Source organism: Alternaria dauci, chromosome 1 (assembly GCF_042100115.1).
Source record: "Alternaria dauci strain A2016 chromosome 1, whole genome shotgun sequence".
Classification (NCBI taxonomy): Eukaryota; Fungi; Ascomycota; class Dothideomycetes; order Pleosporales; family Pleosporaceae; genus Alternaria; species Alternaria dauci.
In genome coordinates, this window is record NC_091272.1 from 3,423,288 (window position 1) to 3,439,425 (window position 16,138).

At 53.7% G+C, this 16,138-nt stretch overlaps 7 protein-coding genes across 7 annotated transcripts; 4 read left to right on the top strand and 3 right to left on the bottom strand.

Annotated features, from left to right (window-relative positions):
* Window positions 1-1,785: 1,785 nt before the first annotated feature.
* On the bottom strand, window positions 1,786-3,841 carry ACET3X_001072 (uncharacterized protein; the record flags this gene model as incomplete). The annotated part of the gene is made up of 4 exons (XM_069446323.1): window positions 1,786-2,754; window positions 2,802-3,404; window positions 3,451-3,518; window positions 3,568-3,841. 4 exons carry the CDS (start codon window positions 3,839-3,841, stop codon window positions 1,786-1,788), a joined length of 1,914 nt encoding a protein of 637 aa, XP_069311314.1.
* A 293-nt stretch (window positions 3,842-4,134) lies between these two features.
* On the top strand, window positions 4,135-5,587 carry ACET3X_001073 (uncharacterized protein; the record flags this gene model as incomplete). Its single annotated transcript, XM_069446324.1, has 2 exons — window positions 4,135-4,186; window positions 4,242-5,587. The coding sequence occupies 2 exons, from the start codon at window positions 4,135-4,137 to the stop codon at window positions 5,585-5,587; spliced, it is 1,398 nt and encodes a 465-aa protein (XP_069311315.1).
* Window positions 5,588-5,759: 172 nt separating this feature from the next.
* On the bottom strand, window positions 5,760-6,869 carry ACET3X_001074 (uncharacterized protein). The gene is made up of 2 exons (XM_069446325.1): window positions 6,574-6,869; window positions 5,760-6,508 (listed from the first exon to the last, which is right to left on the bottom strand). The coding sequence occupies exons 1-2, from the start codon at window positions 6,745-6,747 to the stop codon at window positions 5,852-5,854; spliced, it is 831 nt and encodes a 276-aa protein (XP_069311316.1). The 5' UTR covers window positions 6,748-6,869; the 3' UTR covers window positions 5,760-5,851.
* A 405-nt stretch (window positions 6,870-7,274) lies between these two features.
* On the top strand, window positions 7,275-12,058 carry ACET3X_001075 (uncharacterized protein; the record flags this gene model as incomplete). The annotated part of the gene is made up of 2 exons (XM_069446326.1): window positions 7,275-7,337; window positions 7,391-12,058. The coding sequence occupies 2 exons, from the start codon at window positions 7,275-7,277 to the stop codon at window positions 11,888-11,890; spliced, it is 4,563 nt and encodes a 1,520-aa protein (XP_069311317.1). The 3' UTR covers window positions 11,891-12,058.
* A 248-nt stretch (window positions 12,059-12,306) lies between these two features.
* ACET3X_001076 (uncharacterized protein) lies at window positions 12,307-13,609 on the top strand (the record flags this gene model as incomplete). The annotated part of the gene is made up of 2 exons (XM_069446327.1): window positions 12,307-12,465; window positions 12,527-13,609. The coding sequence occupies 2 exons, from the start codon at window positions 12,307-12,309 to the stop codon at window positions 13,607-13,609; spliced, it is 1,242 nt and encodes a 413-aa protein (XP_069311318.1).
* A 594-nt stretch (window positions 13,610-14,203) lies between these two features.
* On the top strand, window positions 14,204-14,941 carry ACET3X_001077 (uncharacterized protein; the record flags this gene model as incomplete). Its single annotated transcript, XM_069446328.1, has 2 exons — window positions 14,204-14,384; window positions 14,451-14,941. 2 exons carry the CDS (start codon window positions 14,204-14,206, stop codon window positions 14,939-14,941), a joined length of 672 nt encoding a protein of 223 aa, XP_069311319.1.
* Window positions 14,942-15,522: 581 nt separating this feature from the next.
* Window positions 15,523-16,113, bottom strand: ACET3X_001078 (uncharacterized protein; the record flags this gene model as incomplete). Its single annotated transcript, XM_069446329.1, has 2 exons — window positions 15,523-15,890; window positions 15,942-16,113. The coding sequence occupies 2 exons, from the start codon at window positions 16,111-16,113 to the stop codon at window positions 15,523-15,525; spliced, it is 540 nt and encodes a 179-aa protein (XP_069311320.1).
* Window positions 16,114-16,138: the final 25 nt, after the last annotated feature.

The window sequence follows — 16,138 nt, forward strand, 5'->3', positions numbered from 1 at the left end:
GCAGAACTACAAACATCTCAACGAATAACACCAAGTGGAGAAGGAAACAATGCTAAGAGTTCGTCTTGAGCACGTAGCTTCTCATGACCCAGGATGGTGAGAATGTAGCTGCGTATTGAGTCAGGTCGTGTCGAAACGTAGGCAAGACGTCTATACACAGAAATTTGATGTGGATGAAATGAAAAGCCAAAGACAGAGATATAGAAATAGACCTGGACCGAGATTCGCCAGATCAGGCCACTGGGTTGTGTGTTCGCATATCTCTTTGTATGCGGATGCAGTTTTGAGGGCATGCGATCGTGTTGCGGTGGACTTGAAGTGTTTGCTGTGAGTGAAACGTCTGTTGGTAATGCTGTACATGGTGAGTAGTCCAACGAACCTCTCGTGAGGCGAGACGTGGCGTGTGATATTAGTCGCTCGTTTGTGAAGAACAAGATAGGAAGTCTATTGATTGAACATGTGCCGTGCTGTAAAGTGAGAAAGGCATGAAACCAGTCTGAAGGGGAATAGGGGATACAGTACAGAGCGAGGTGTTGTGGAATGCTCGCGCTTCAACAAGGTTACTGAGCGAGAATCTACGAATGATCCTCTCAGTTGTTCAAACAGACTCAAGGTCCCTATTTTCTGTACAAGCGCCCGCAAGGCGCGGCTAGACAATAGCATTGCGAAGATTCTTGAGCTTGCAGATGAAGATGCAGTTCCAAGAAAAAAGAAAGATCAAAGAGCTAGGCTAAATGATGTTACGCACTTGAAACCAGCTGGAGACGACGGCCTGGCATGACTGCATTACTCACAAATCAAGTGAGAAACTTTGGATGCGCATTGATGAATCAAGCGTAGGGCCTGGTTGAACGGTTGTTGACCTCTTACTGGAAGATGGTATACAAACGTTGTTGACGGGAACTGATGTGGACAAACGGGTAAGTCTGCAGTCTAGAGCGACCCTGATGACGGGGCACGTGTGCCGCCACAAAGCTGTCAACCCCTCAGAAATCAGGCGCGGGGCAGTCGCCCTCTCACCTCCTTCACCCTTTTCCGTGCCTCAATGCGCGTCGACTTCATGCCAACTCGAGACGCGACAAGACCGCAAGCCGAACCACGAGAGTTGCGCGAATGGAGCAAGTCGCACGACTCGAGCAGCGACCGCACAGGCAGCAGCGCAGGGCCAGCGCTTCAGTCGTCGTTGCGACCGTGGGTTTCGCCGCCTGCACTGGCCCTCGCTTCCATTAGTGTCGACGGCCAAGACCAACCCCACCGCCATCAACAATGAGTCTTGCTCGGTATATATAGCTAATATTCGGCGAATACTGATGTGCAGTGCGAGGATTTGTACGAACTCATTTCTTGCCTTTTACCAGAAGTGACCGCGAGTCCCGCACAACACTGCACTTACCTAATCTTTGGAAAACACTCACCCTTCGTGGGTTCGAAACTTTGTTTTTGCACCTTTTTGCTCCGTCTTTTTGCCCGCGCTCGTAAGATTCACAACCACCATGCTTCAACATGATCGCGCGACCAGCCCATTAATTTCCTTACTACATGTAGGTTTTTTGCTCTTTTAGTGACTGTCTCGACCTTTTCGAGGGCCTCTTTGGCGTGGCTCTAAGGAATGACACAAGCGTCTGGCTGCTGACACGAAATGCTGCATCACCACGTGAGCGGGAACAATGTCGAGAAGAGCACGAGCCTTGTGAAGATCTCCAGAGGTCACCAGTCGAGAGTAAAACTGGAAAGTTAATTGTAATAACACCTATCTATACAACCAATCGAATAGACTGCCCGAGTCTAACACTTCATCTTGATTCCCTTCCTCTTCTCATTCTCCCTCCACTCAAACATGAACTGCACACCAGTGAACAACGCGCCACAAGCCGTAGCCAGGAACATCCAGCCAGACCATGTCCCCACGATGCCACGAATCAAGTCTCTCACACCGTCAACTCCCAGCGCAAAGCCAACGAGATTAGCTGTCATGAGCATCAAGATCTCAAACACAGCACCAACACCGCATAGCCAGCGATACGCATGCGGACTGTCTTTCCACTTCTTCGCGGGGAAGATGTACGAAGCGATAATCTCTGGGAGAACGAAGAGCGTGACAAGCCACCCCCACATGAGTAATCGAAGCTGAATGTCGTGCCAAATCGCGATAAAGGTAAACACAGCGAGATAGTTTCCAACTGCCCTCGCCTTGCCCCATATACCTTCGCCCTTGCTACCGCCTAGCGGGATGTAGAGATATCTCAAACTCCATTTGTTGAAGCTGCGGTGCCACCCGCGCCAGAACTGCATGACGGAGTAGTTGTCAGACATGCATCTGACCATGTTCTCGGGAGGGTCAATCCCATCCATCAGCGACCAGAGACGGAAGAAGCGCCATGGAATGAGGAGTTTGAGCCAAATGTGCTTCAGGTTGAAGAAACCCAGCATGCTAAGCTGGCCTGGTGTGTACTGAGACCAGTCGGGTTTGGCATGGAAGATGGCGACCATGTACATGTAATGAATCATGATCTCCATGGTGAGCAAGACAACGACGAAACGAACAAGATAGAGTGTGGTTCGCCTGGCGGTGATGGTATGAGGTTTGTACCGGCATTGGGCGATGTAGTCATTGAAAGTGATAATGGGCCCGGCAAGGTAGAGAGGCGAGTACATGGCATAGGCGAAGTAGTTGCGGAACGTGTAATCAGTAGGTTTAGCGGATATGGTGACCCGGTCCCGCTCGGAGAGGTTGGAAGGGTCAAGTTGTTTCTTCTTGATGTTATTAGCTATATCGAACTAAGGCAGGGCGGGTAAAGTACTTCAAGGGCACTACTAGTGCGGTTGTTTAGACTCCAGTAATAGTCAAGATTGAAGCTGATTAAACGGAGAATGGTGAAGTTGAAGAGAACTTCCCAACGGGGTATCAGGCCACCGTAGCTGTCGAGAGTTTGACCAAAGTTAGATGTTGGCTGGCCCTTCTCGGACACCGTTGATGGGATGAAAGTTCCAAGGATAGTGGCGTATGAGTATCCATCCGAGAACTCGTTCGCAAACAGAGTGCCTACGTTCAAGATCCATGTGGCAGCTGGTACATACTTCCGAGGAAGCTTGGTTCCAATGCAGTAGTTGGCATATAGAATGGCGAGGATCTTGAATGCGGAAAAGCCATGCAGAGCAGCAAGGAAGACGGCGGCGAAAAGAAGGTCAAAGGAAACGCGTTGGTTCATGCGGGCATCTGCAGCAGCACTGGGTGTCAAGCCCATGGTAAGGCCTCCGGTGCCTGTTGAAGAGCGCACTTGAGTATACGTGTCGGCTCTCCAGAACGAATCATAGGCCTTGCGCAAGGCAGGATGAAGTAAGACAACGATAAAAAGGTATGGAATGTTCTGACGGAAACCGCCGTATTGAGCATCAGTGTTGTCCTGGAAAGTCAGCATATGGCATGTGATAGCCAACGATGTGACATACCACTTTGCGTCCAGGAATCCAACCATCGGACAGTAGATGATCGAACTTTGAATAGTTTGGGTGAGATTCTACAGAACATTAGGATGATCTACCCTCTGTCTGCTACGCTGCACGAACCTTGAGACACATCCAGCACTAACTTGAACATGAAGAACACGCTCGTCAGAATGGCCACGTAGTAGAAGTAGAATTCCGGCGTGTTCCATAGTGGGGGATGGCTTCGGTTTTCTAGGCTCTTGCTCCCGTCTCGACCATCTTTGACTGGTACTGGCCCGGCGGGATCAAGTTTGGCCTCTTCGAGCGCCTCTTTCGGGGGTGCGGTGGCCGGAACAACGAAGCGGGTGTCAAGGGTGTCCAGCGCGTAGAGCTGGCGAATGAATTTGAGCACCATGGTATCGCCTAGGCTATCTCTTCATCTTCTGGTATTCAAAAGGCTATGCATGTACGTCGCCGACTTATGCGGAGTGGAGGCGCGGGGGACAGGTGCGGTGACAGAGGCCAGGCAGGTCCGCAACCTCAACTTTTGGAGTTCGCGTCTGGCGACAGCTGCTCTCCAACACCAGCACCCGGCCCCCCGACCACAACGCCCGAAGAGTCTCAGAGACGGATAATCACGCGTCAATTGACATTCAACTATACCACCGACCTTCTACCGCGACTTGCGCATTCCGATAATCGCGCGCGATGAACATCCCCAACTCATCGACCGCACCTGCTGCAGGAGAATACGCTGGAGGTACGCGAAGCTCCACCAAGCTTCAGGCGCGGCGCATACTGATTGACATCTATAGATGAGGTCTCTGCGATCGTTCTAGACCCCGGATACTCGACCGTACGCGCTGGATTCGCTGGCGAGGACGTGCCCAAGTCCGTCTGCCCTTCCTTTTACGGCCAGACTTCCTCCGGCGAACAACTCTTTGGCGAAAATGCGATACATGCACCGGTCGGCGGCCTGGACATTAAGAATTACTGGGGCTCGGACGGCATAGTAGAGGACTGGGACACCGCGACTAAGCTGTGGGAGTATGCGATCACGAGCCGACTCACCGGCGCAAAAGCGACCGACCCTGCGAAAAACGGGCTGAACGACGGCAACGGTGAGAATGAAAACGGGGAGGGCATGGACGTGGACATGGATGCGCTAGAGAACAACGAGAAGCCACTGGAAGACAGCCCACTGCTCGTCACAGAACCAGGCTGGAACAGCGCAAAGGCACGGGAAAAGTACATTGAAATCGCCATGGAGGACTGGGGCACGCCAGCTTTCTTCCTACAGAAGACGGGTGTGCTGGCTGCTTTTGCATCGGGAAAAGCGTCGGGCATCATCATCGACGTTGGCGCGTCGCATACATCGGTCACGCCTGTGCTCGATGGCATGGTGCTGCGAAAGGGCGTACAGAAATCGCCTCTGGCAGGAAACTTTGTCTCGGACCAGATACGAACGTCGTTCAAGCAAGCCCAGCCCGAAGTACCACTGATACCACACTACATGGTCAAGAGCAAAACGCCCGTCGACGCCGGTCAACCTGCCCAAGCAACCTACAAGACGTTTGAGACACCACCCACCGACTCGTTCCGTCTGAACGAAGAAGAGCGCATTCTCACGTCCTTCAAGGAGTCGGTCGTAGAAGTCTGGCCCGGCCCCGGCCGCTTCAGCACAAACGAAGAGCTCGCAAAGAGCATGCCCGGCCGACCCTTTGAGATGCCCGACGGCTGGAACCAAGTCTTTGGAATCGAGAGGTTCCGTGCAGCAGAAGGCCTCTTTGACCACAGCGCCGCTCTCCCCAGCGAAACCATGGCCGCCCCGAAGCCCGAGCAGACCATCCCAAGACTCGTCCAGGCCGCAGTCCAGCAAGTCGACGCAGACCAGCGCCCTCTTCTCCTCTCCAACATTGTCGTCACAGGTGGCTCGACGCTCCTTTACAAATTCAACGAACGCCTCAACTACGAAATCAATGCCATCTACCCCAGCACCAGGAACAAGCTCATTGCGCCCGGTAGCGTGGTGGAGAGGAAGTACGCCGCCTGGATTGGCGGCAGTATACTGGCTAGTCTGGGAAGCTTCCACCAGCTGTGGATTTCGAGGAAGGAGTACGAGGAACATGGTGCTGGCATTGTAGAGAAGAGGTGTCGTTAGACAATTCAATGTAGAGATGACAGGTGCACGACGGGAAAGGACGTAGATGGGATCCATTCTGTTTTGTTAGGGTAGCGTAATACTCAAAAAGATGCCATGACTGAACATCATGTCCGTTGGATACTCGCTCTGCACGTCTGAAGTGGTTCATTGATCGTCATCATATTGCCTTGTAGCTATCCGGCTGAGGCGGTCCGTCTGGGACCCCGTTGCGGTGTAATAGTACACATTCATGTTCGTAACGCCATGTCACCTACGCACCCCCTACGAATCTATGTCCATGGTCTCGGCCGTTCCGGCTACGTCGCCGTCCTTGAGCTCATGTACGGTAACGTATTTGCTAATCTCCTCCTTTGTGATGATCTTCTCGTTGAGCACCGCCGTGGTTCCCCGCTGGAACTTGTAGTTGCGCTGCTTGGGCTGCCTGGTGTTTGGTGTCTTGTAGTTCCTCATCAATGTCGTCTTCTCCTCTGTGATGACGGCCACGTCCACGTTGCTACCCGAACCCAGATCGTTCCAGATACCTGCCTCGATGGCGTTTGCGCAGAGTGTGACGGCCTCGTCCCGCGACAGGTTCTGCTTCCACTGTGTCTCGAAGACGGACATGGCGGCCAATGAACCGGAGCCCATGGTGACGTACGGCAGCTTGTCGGTGGAGCCGTGGGCGTGGACGGTGAAGAGGTGTGCGCCGGTGGGGTCGACGCCCGCAATGACGAGGTAGGCGCCAATGTGGCCCTGGTGGCGGAACAGGTGCTGCTTCAACATGGTCATGCAGGTAACGACGCGGGGCTTGCGGCCCGTGGAGAGGGCGTGCAGTTCGAGGTTCGACGAGATGATGGCGGTGGTGAACTCGGTGTCTGCAGCGGTACCGGCACCGGCGCACCAGATGTGAGGGGAGATGTAGTGGAGCTTCTCGCAGTTCTGCGGCACATGTCAGACCTGTCTCCATGGCGATTGCTGCGTGTGTCTGGCGGGGACGAGCGTACCTTGTCTGCTACTATGGGGCCGCTGGTGGCTCGTGTGTCTGCCGCGATGACCACGCCGCCGTCAAAGAGACATCCGACAATGGTTGTTCCTGTGCTCGTCGCCTTGGGCAGCGGGATGCCCTGGGCGTGGAGGGCCGCATTGCGGTTGTGGTTGGAGAAGTCGAAGCCGCCCATGGTGTGTCAAGGGTGGGTCGTGGGGGTATTTGTTGTAAGAGAAGACGCCGCCTGGTGTATGTATGTGTCTGCGTGCTGATGTCGCTCTACTCCTCTGGGGTTGTTGGGGTTGTTGAGGCGGCGGCGACGGTGAGGTTGCGTAGCTGTCGTGCCTGGAGCTCGGAGGCAGGCTTGGCGCGGTCGTGCAGCTCCACTAGCTCGGGAACTTTCTCAGAACAACAAAGCGCGTCGCTGCAAAGTGTCGAGCTAATGGTCGCATGCTTGTCGCTCGACTGTCCTGAGCGCCAGGCACCTCCTCCTGACATCACACCCGCCGTGTCAATAGTCTTCTCTGTTCTGGTCCCCTGGAACGCCTCCCGCCTAGCCTATAGCGGCCTGTTTGCTCTTTCCCAAAACACCCCAACCCTGTTCACGCGCGATTGCGCACGCCCTCCGATGCATATATGAATAAGCTGCGAACCCCAACGCGCGACCCCAAGCCGAGCCTCCTGCGCGCCAGAACCTGTTCGGCCTGCAAGTCCTGCAGAATGTCTAAGATTCCCGCGCCGGCTGTCGAGGCTGGGCCCGAGGTGCCAGAGGTCGAGACGGAGGTAAGCTTGCACCACCACACCGACATGCGACTGTACTGACGACGGCGACACAGCATCTCGGCTTCAAAGTCCTCAACCAGGGCAAACAAGGCCCCAAGAAGCTCAAGGTCCTCCCCCAGCCATGGCCCACCGACAATCTGCCTCCGGCCTGCGCCAGCCTGCTCTCCGTCGCCTCCAAGCCCGGTCTGCTCGCGGCCGCTGGCCCAAACACGCTCGTCATCACATCCACAGACACCTTGCGCAACGCGTTCCAGAACAAGACCATCGCCGACGCCATCGAGCAGCCCGACGACCCGCGCCTCGACGACCGCGATATTGACGTAGTGACCGACTACACACCCGACATCGTCATCTCCACTTCCAACCTGCGCCACGTCGCATTCTCTGCCGACGGAGACTTTTTGGTCACGTCCGACGACGCCGAGGGCGGTTTGACCATCTACAGTGTTGCGGATGTTGTGAGCCGGGGCAAGAAAGACGCAGACAACAAACTGGCTACCGACTCGACTCTTCGCGCACTCCTGCCCAACCCCTCTGCTGAATTTGAGCAGTACTTCGCCATCGTCCTCGATTCCGGAAAGCTTGAGATATGCGACGTGGGAAACGGCGGCAAACGGACAATTCTCGAGCACGACGTCAACTGCGCCGCTTGGAGCGCGCGCGGAAAGGCGGTTGTCTCTGGCTCCACTGACGGCACCTGCGCCATACACATGGCCAATGGAGAGCTCAAGGGCGTCATTCCTCGACCGCCGGATGTGGACGATAGCTACGAAGTGACGGGCGTGACGTGGTTGAAAACTGAAGAGTTTCTGGCTGTCTACTCTGTCAAGGACCAGGACCAGGACAGCCTAGAGTCCAAGAAGTACAGTGTCATACAATCTACCAAAGGCTGGAGGTCTTTCACGTATCACTCGTTCATCTTTGATCCTCTTCCCGAGGCCTTCGAAGCTCCACGCCGCCAACTCCCTGCACGCATCTCGTCCACGCGCCTACAAAATTGGAAGCCCGATCTCGACGACATGCTCATCATCACTTCTTCCCACGCAGATTCCATTGCGATATTGGCCTCGACCAGCAGCAAGATCTCTCCACACCAGGAGAACTGCAACGAGCTCATGCTTGTCGCTGTTGACGACACGAAAAAGGCTCAGGTGCCGCGAACAGCGTATGGAGACGACGAACTCGACAGCGTCTTCATTGGTGAGGCACTTGATCTGTCAAGCAAGGAGAAGATATTGCGCCCCATCCCCGCCCTGGAAGAGATCAACGAGGCGCCGTGGCCATTGCCTGCATACATGGCTCTTACTCACGAAGGCCTTCTTTCAGCCTGGTGGGTCGTGTGGAACAAGTCTATCGAGGCCGGCGAACGCTATCCTGGTCTCATCTTCAACAGCGAAGCCACCAAACATCCGTCAGCGTCAACCCCAAGGGCTTCTACGCCTGCGTCCAAACTCCCCATCGCTACCTCTACCCCCTTTAGCAAGTCCATTGGAACACCCGCGACCCCAGGAACATCGGGCATTCCCGCGTTTGGCGGCAACACTGCAAATGGCTTCAGTACACCAACCCCCGCTCTGATGAAGCCTACGCCTCCAGGCTTTGGAACGCCTGGATTTGGCACTGCTGCTACAAGTCTACCTGCTCCGACCTTCGGTAAGCCCCCACAACCTGCATTCGGCGCCCCGTCTTCAATCGGCAAGCCTTCTCAGCCTGCATTCGGGGCTCCTTCGTCAATTGGTAAGCCTTCTCAGCCAGCCTTTGGAACACCGTCTGCAATCGGCAATCCCGCAAAGTCATCCTTTGGAGCACCGTCCGCCATGGGTGCTGCTAGTGGCTTCGGTTTCGGAGCAGCGGGCGGAATGGGAAACAAAGCATCACCCTGGGGAACACCTGCACAATCTTCCGAATCCAAGTCCAACCCCTTTTCGGCGGCTGCTGGTGGTTCGTCTGGATTTGCCAAGTTTGGAGGTGCTGGAGGGTCGAGTTCCTTCTCGAGCTTCGGAAGCAATAATTCTGCGCAAACAGGCTCGGGCTTTGCATCGCTTGGACAAGGGCAGCAGCAATCTGGCTTTGCGGGTCTGAAGACGGAGCCAAGCTTTGGCTCTACTGTGACTGTTGGATCCGGTACTGGGTCATCACTACCTTCCTGGGCAAATACACCCGCACAGCAGAGCAGCTCAATCTTTGGACAGCCAGAGAAGTCTTCGTTCAACACAGCCTCGTTCGAGTCCAAGGCCTCTGATGCCAGCGACGCGAACAACGACCGAAAGAGGGATGAGGCTACACCCACCCCACAAGCCCCAGCATCGCAAGGCCTGTTTGGCCTTGCAGGTGGCTTCAAGCTCGGCACTACCTTTGCTAGCGATGGCACGGCCAAGGACGATCCAGCGAAGCCTGCGGCTCCTGCCAACGGCTCATTCTTCGGTAGTGACTTTGCCAACATGTTAGGAAAGACGGGAATGAAGCCACCAGCTACCCCGGCGAGTGAGGCTCCTCCGCAATACGTCTCTACCACGCCGGCATCGCCGCCAAAGTCGAAATCACTATTCCCAAGCGACACTCCCGCGAAAGAGAGCGCGACTCCCAAAGCAGCACCGCCTGCACAGGAGCCCGCCACTCCTGTGGACGACGCGCCTTTACCACCAGACTTCACCAAGGCTAAGCCATCCAGGGCTGACGATGCGCCTCTACCTCCAGACTTTATCAACACGAAGCTACCAAAGTCGACTAGCGATGATTTGCCTCCTCTCGCTGGCAGTCCTGGTGTTGAAGTAGAAGCACCCAGTTCTTCCGTCGATGTATCTCCCATTGACAACGAAGACGAGGATGACCGTGACCATGACGACGACGACGAGAGCGGAGAAGACGAAGACGACCAAGACTCTTTTGATGAAGATGAAGATGAGGACGACGTCGAAGAAGAGGATGAAACATACCCGCCAAACAACGCTCCAAAGTCGCAGGCTACGAAGTCGGCTGGCTTCAGCTTGCAGGACAGTATGAACCAGTCAAAGAGCTTCTTCCCTCCTGCGCCGACTCCTCCGACCATGAAATCCGGTGCCACGTCCCAGTCTGGTAGCAACACTTCACTCGCCCAACCCTCCTTGTTTTCACAACCCTCGAGACCTGCTGGTAACCAGCCGTCATTCTCAGGCTCATCGCTATTTGGACAACAACCAGCCAAGGGACCTAAGCCATCGGTGCCTGCCAAACCAAGCTTCCCACCTCCGGCGAACCGCGCTCAAGACCTTCGCTCGCCTAGTCCGGCTCCTTCAAGCTCAGCATCTCGTCTTCGAAGAGAACCTCTAGTCGCACCGGGTGCTTCGTTGAGCTCATCTATGCTTGGATCTAAGCCGCCGACGCCACAACCACAGGTCTCTGATCTCGAAGATGAGGAAGATGAGCGCATGCGGGCACAGCTTTCGCAACCGATTGAACCCAGCCGGAATCTGGAAGAATTTGTTGCATACCAAAACTACACTGGTGGCAAATCACCTAGCAAGACTGGCCACGCTGCTCAGATCGAGTTGATCTACAAGGACATTAACGGCATGGTGGATGCGCTGGGCTGGAACGCGCGATCCATCAAGTCATTCACACAGTATCATCTGCAGCCTCGGTCTGGCCACAAAATCGACAGACGTATTCTGGATGATGTCCAAGATGAAGGAGCCCATGGCTCATGGTTCGAGGAGTTCACCCTGTGTGAGATCCAAGCCTTACGAGCTCTTGAAGATGACCTTGAGCGAGAGCTTGATGCTGGACGAGTACAAGATGTGCTTTTCAAGCTCACACAGCTTGCTCGTTTGCTTCACGACAAAGCCAAGCTGATGACTCGTCTTAACGATATTCGCCGCCAGATCATCAATCGCAAAGACCCTGAGAAGGCAGAAGCACTCCGCAAAGCGCCATTGCCCAAGGAGCTTGCGGACGGGCAGAAAGCCCTGCGTAACGATTATGCTCAGTTGTTGACATCACTGCGTAAGGCTGAAGACGCTGTCGCAGTTTTGCGCTCACGTCTGGCTTCGCACAACGCCCAGAACGGCAGCACAAAGGCGGTACCATCTATGGAAGCTGTGAAGAAAACCGTCCTCCGTCTGGCCAGCCTAGCTGAGCAGAAGAACAACGATATCCTCGTCCTAGAGGCACAGATGCGCAAGATTGGCCTCGCAGACTCCAGCCGTCCTTCCTCGTCCTCCTCACGCAACACCGGCACGCCCCGACGATCACGCGGCACTGATCTCCGCCGCAGCATTGCTGACACACCGTACGCTACGCCGCCTACCAACCGTAACAAGATGAGCTTGAGCGAGCTGAACCGTCGTGCTCTGACCCCAGACGTTGAGGCTACTCCCACACCTAGCAAGGGCTATGGTTTGTTCTATACGCCCGAAGGCAGCCCGACAACAGGCAAAGAGATTGCGCGTCTAAGCGACCTGGTTGATGACAACATCGATAGCTTGCGACAGACTGCCCGGACCAGGAAACAGGTCGCCAAGGGTCTCAAGAATGCGCTCCTTGATCGTGGAATTAAGGTTACCAAGGTTAATTGAAAGGTGTGTTTGTCAATATCGGTGTTGGATTATGATTGTGTATGATTAAGCGTAATTGTTATTTGGGACGTTTGGATAGCGATTGCATGCATATGGGACTGAAAAGGAAAATGTAATACATCTTGCATAGATGGAGAGCGCACTGCATTCATGGATTCCTGCTGCGGCTTAGTTGATATTGACTGACATCCAATGGTTCTTACTCTCCCTCTCGCTTCCACTCGCGGTCTGCAAACGGGTCGTGGTGGTACGGCGCTTAGAAACCACAGCCTCGTTCAGGCTGCAGCTTCGATTTCCTCATAATACTCAATCTCTCCAGCACTACTTCGCCGTTCAAACGCAATCCTTCCGTACAGACACTTGGGGATGTTGTGACTTCTCACAGCTTTCACCGTAACAGCTAGGTTGCACGAGAGATGGCTCCGGCCGCGCCCACCCACGACTACTATGACACCTTAGAGGTGCTACCAACAGCGCTTCATGACGAGATCAAGGCCTCGTATCGCCGTCTCGCGCGATTGCATCATCCGGACAAAAACATTGGATGTCGACACGCAACTGCGAAGATCCAGCTTGTGAGTAGCGGTACTGGGAGGATAGTGCATTTTAAGTGTACAATATTAACACCAGGCGCAGATCAACGCAGCGTGGGAGATTCTAGGAGATACAAACAAGAGAGCCGAATATGATCGAAGCCGACCACAGCCAAAAGCGCCATCATCCGGAAGTCGACCTGGCCCTCAGCCTGCGTCCACCCCACAGTCGAAGTATCAAGCACCCCCACGTCCCGACACAACCGCCCAAGACGAAGCGCGTGCACAAGCAGAAAGCGACAGAAAGCGACGAGAGTGGCTAGAGTTTGAGAGATACCAAGAAGAACACATCCGACGGTCTCAGAATATCATCAAGCCCCTCCAGGCTGAAGTCGACCGCCTCAATGCTACGATTGATGAGAATCGCGCAAGGCTGGCGAACGATGTTCCGTACACCTGGAACATCTTTGCATTTTTGAGTAAAAGACTGAGTGACGAGGAGAAGAACGCGATCAGAATGGCCTCCATCAATGCGGACAACGCTATTCGGATCAAGCAGATACCTCTAGAAAAAGCCAAAGCACAGCTAAGGCAGCTCCAAGACTACCTCGCGCAGCGAAGGGTTCAAGAAGAGAAACGAATAGCAGCTGAGGAGGCTCGTAAGGCGGAAAGGGAACGGCTTGCTGCAGAGAGGGCCTACGAAGCTCTTCGCCGAGAGCGGGCAAGACAGCAGGCTGAGCAGGACAAGGCTGCTCAAGAAGCGGCAGAGCGATTCCGACAGGAGCAAGCGAAGCAAGCAAGAGAATCTGCAGAGCGCGACAAAAAGGAACGCGCAGCGCGGGAGGCAAGATGGAAAGCCTATGAAGAAGAAGCGGAGCGTGTCAGACAGGAGCGGGTTAGAAAGCAAGCAGCCGACAGAGAAGAGCGAAGCAAAAGATTCAACGAGCGTAACACATGGTCCGCTAACTGTAACCACAAGCGGTGGTGGAACAAAGTTGAAGGCCATCACATCTGTGCGCATTGCACACGACCACTGTTCAAGTTCGCGGAGCAATGTCCCGGCTGCAATACTATCGCCTGCGCATCCTGCCGACAGATTTTGAAAGCAGGAGGCATCCCATCTACATACAAGAAGAACGGAAACGGGAGTACGGGATATACGGGCCGTTGGAATCGCAAGGCCTGATAACACTGGCAGTGTATTTTTTTGCGCATGATTTGGATTTAGGCCTTTTGCGAGTGCGCTTATGCTTGAAGCATATCGGTACTCGGGAATACGCAAAGTCAGCGATTGGGTTGGGGTACGAATTCAATCTTCCGTTCCGTGTTTTAGGGATGTTCCCTTACTCCCGAGGTCATCAAACAGATTGTGCGGTTTTGTCATCAGACCAACTTTTCCGTGGCCAAGGCGGAAATTCTACGTTGTACCGGTGTGTTGTCCATGAATTGTTCGCTTGTAGACATCCGAATCAGATCTGTCCGGAATGAAATGCGCCCACGGTGTTCGCAGTTATCGCTTCGTTGCACCAACCCCGCTTCGGTTACTCATCCCGCTTCGCACCTGCTTGCTACGCCAATAGCTCACGGTACGCACGTAATGTCTGGTACCTATTCAGGTACCGTTTAGGAACGTCTTCTCTCTCTTATCATTCTTCTTTATAACACTTTTCAACTCCATACAACAGACACAAGTTCTGATTAGTGAATCTTCTGTACAGTCAATTCTCTCACTGCTCTATACTCAGAAAGTCATCGTCAAATCACATCTCCGAACCCCAAGATGTCTGAAAACGTTAGCGAGGTTGTTTACATGTCTATGAGGCCTGCTCTGTATCTCTCATCAGGCGAGGCAAAAGAAGCATGGCAGTCGACCTTGAGTACCATTGCCCAAGTGCCTGGCTGTAAAGCATTGTACTGGGGTCGGCAACTTGAGAATCCGGATACTGTGCAGATGGTCGTAGGTATGTAGTAGCCATTCTGCTCCTTGGTCGGTCGACCGCTATCATCTTCTCGCTGATCATATATAGACTGGGAATCCATCGATGCCCACGAAGCTTTCGTGAAAAGCCCGGAATACCAACCCTTTATATCTAAGATCGGGGAGGAACTCATTACAGAGGAACCAAAAATCTTCCACGTCAAATTCACAGCTGACCGTTCTACATCCGACAACCCATTTACCATGCCGGTTACTGAGTGCTTGAACGGCTACTTTCCCCCCGATTACAACCAAGACGAATACACTTCCCAGTTCTCCAAGTTTCGCGCCGAGGCCGCTACGGTACCTCAATCGGGAGCTTCAGGCATTGCTGGAGCATGGAGTGTTGAACCGCATCAGCATGAGAGTCTGGGGGAGGGTGTCGATGGAAAACTGTTTGCAATGTTTATCGGGTGGCCAAGCAAGGAGGCGCATATGGAATTTCGCGAGACTGAGGATTTCAAGAGGGTTGCCCCGTTCTTGAGGACGGGGTTGAAGGCGATGAAGGTTTGGCATGTTGCGTTTCAACAATACAAATAGATGAGAAGCTGTCATGAGATGGGTAGATTGGAGGTCTCAATAGACAGAGTAAAGTAGTTTTTTCTGGATATGTATATGTTGTCGCTAAAAATCTTGAGCTGTGGCTCGATGCGAACCACATTCGGTTCTCCTTAGAGTGTGGTTCTCGGAGGTCTTTCGTCCGCCATTGCTAGAATGACGTCGATTGTTCTGCAAGTCCAAATGCGCACCAGTCTTCAAATCTCAATCTCTAGAGAATCCGCCATCGGTACGTAGGCAATAGTTAGGTAGTCTCTGTGTGCTTGCTCGATACAAGCTGTTGGAGAATATTGCGTAGAAATCGAGTACATTGTGGAACCCGCATCCATGATAATATACCATAGATAGGAACTGCACATACTAGGCTGGCAGGGATGAGACGGTAGGGCCGTTGTGAGGCGCGAAAATCCCCAGAAATTATCGCAGAAACCGGCGAATCCCACACCGAAATCGTGGTCTCGAAAAGAAAGAGCCATCTTCTGTCCCTCAATAGAACTTCTAGAGCTCGACTTGTTGGTCTTCGTACAAGCCTTGGGGACCGCACTCGGAAGAGTCTCCATCGCTCATGACATGCCCTTTGGTGGGAAGCTAGAGTCCTTCTTGAACCCTCCCTTCGAGATCCTGGAAAATTTGAGCGTTGCGAGCTGCGCCCACTGGCCGTTCCACTCCTTCAGCTTCCGCAGGTTAATGACATCCTCAAGGTCCGGCACCCAGAAGCCAGAGGCATACTCGTCTTGCTCGGTTTTCTGGTTGATCTCCAACAGATTTTGACGTGTGCTTGGTGGCCGTCCCGGACGACGTTCTGCTTTCAGTTTTGCCAGCTCCTCGTCATCGCGACCTAGGTAGTCCTCGATCATAGCCTGGATTTCCGGTACGCTGAGTGGTGAATCATGCTCTGTGGTATATGATTGGAACGATTTGACTCTCAGCACTGTCATGCGTCAGTTACATCATGCCAACCTACTGGCGACGGTGTGCATACGGTATGGGCGATTTTGGTGTTCTCGGAGTTTAGTAAGGCGGTTGAGCTTGTCGTCTCTTTGCGCTGCGCTCTGTAACCGCTTTGTGTCCCGGCTGCCTTCGTGGAGATTGGGGTTCTTGCCCTTCTTCTTGGTGATCTTCTTGTGCACCTTGTCGAGGCGATTGCTGACCATTTTGAGCGTTTGAAACTTTGTTTGG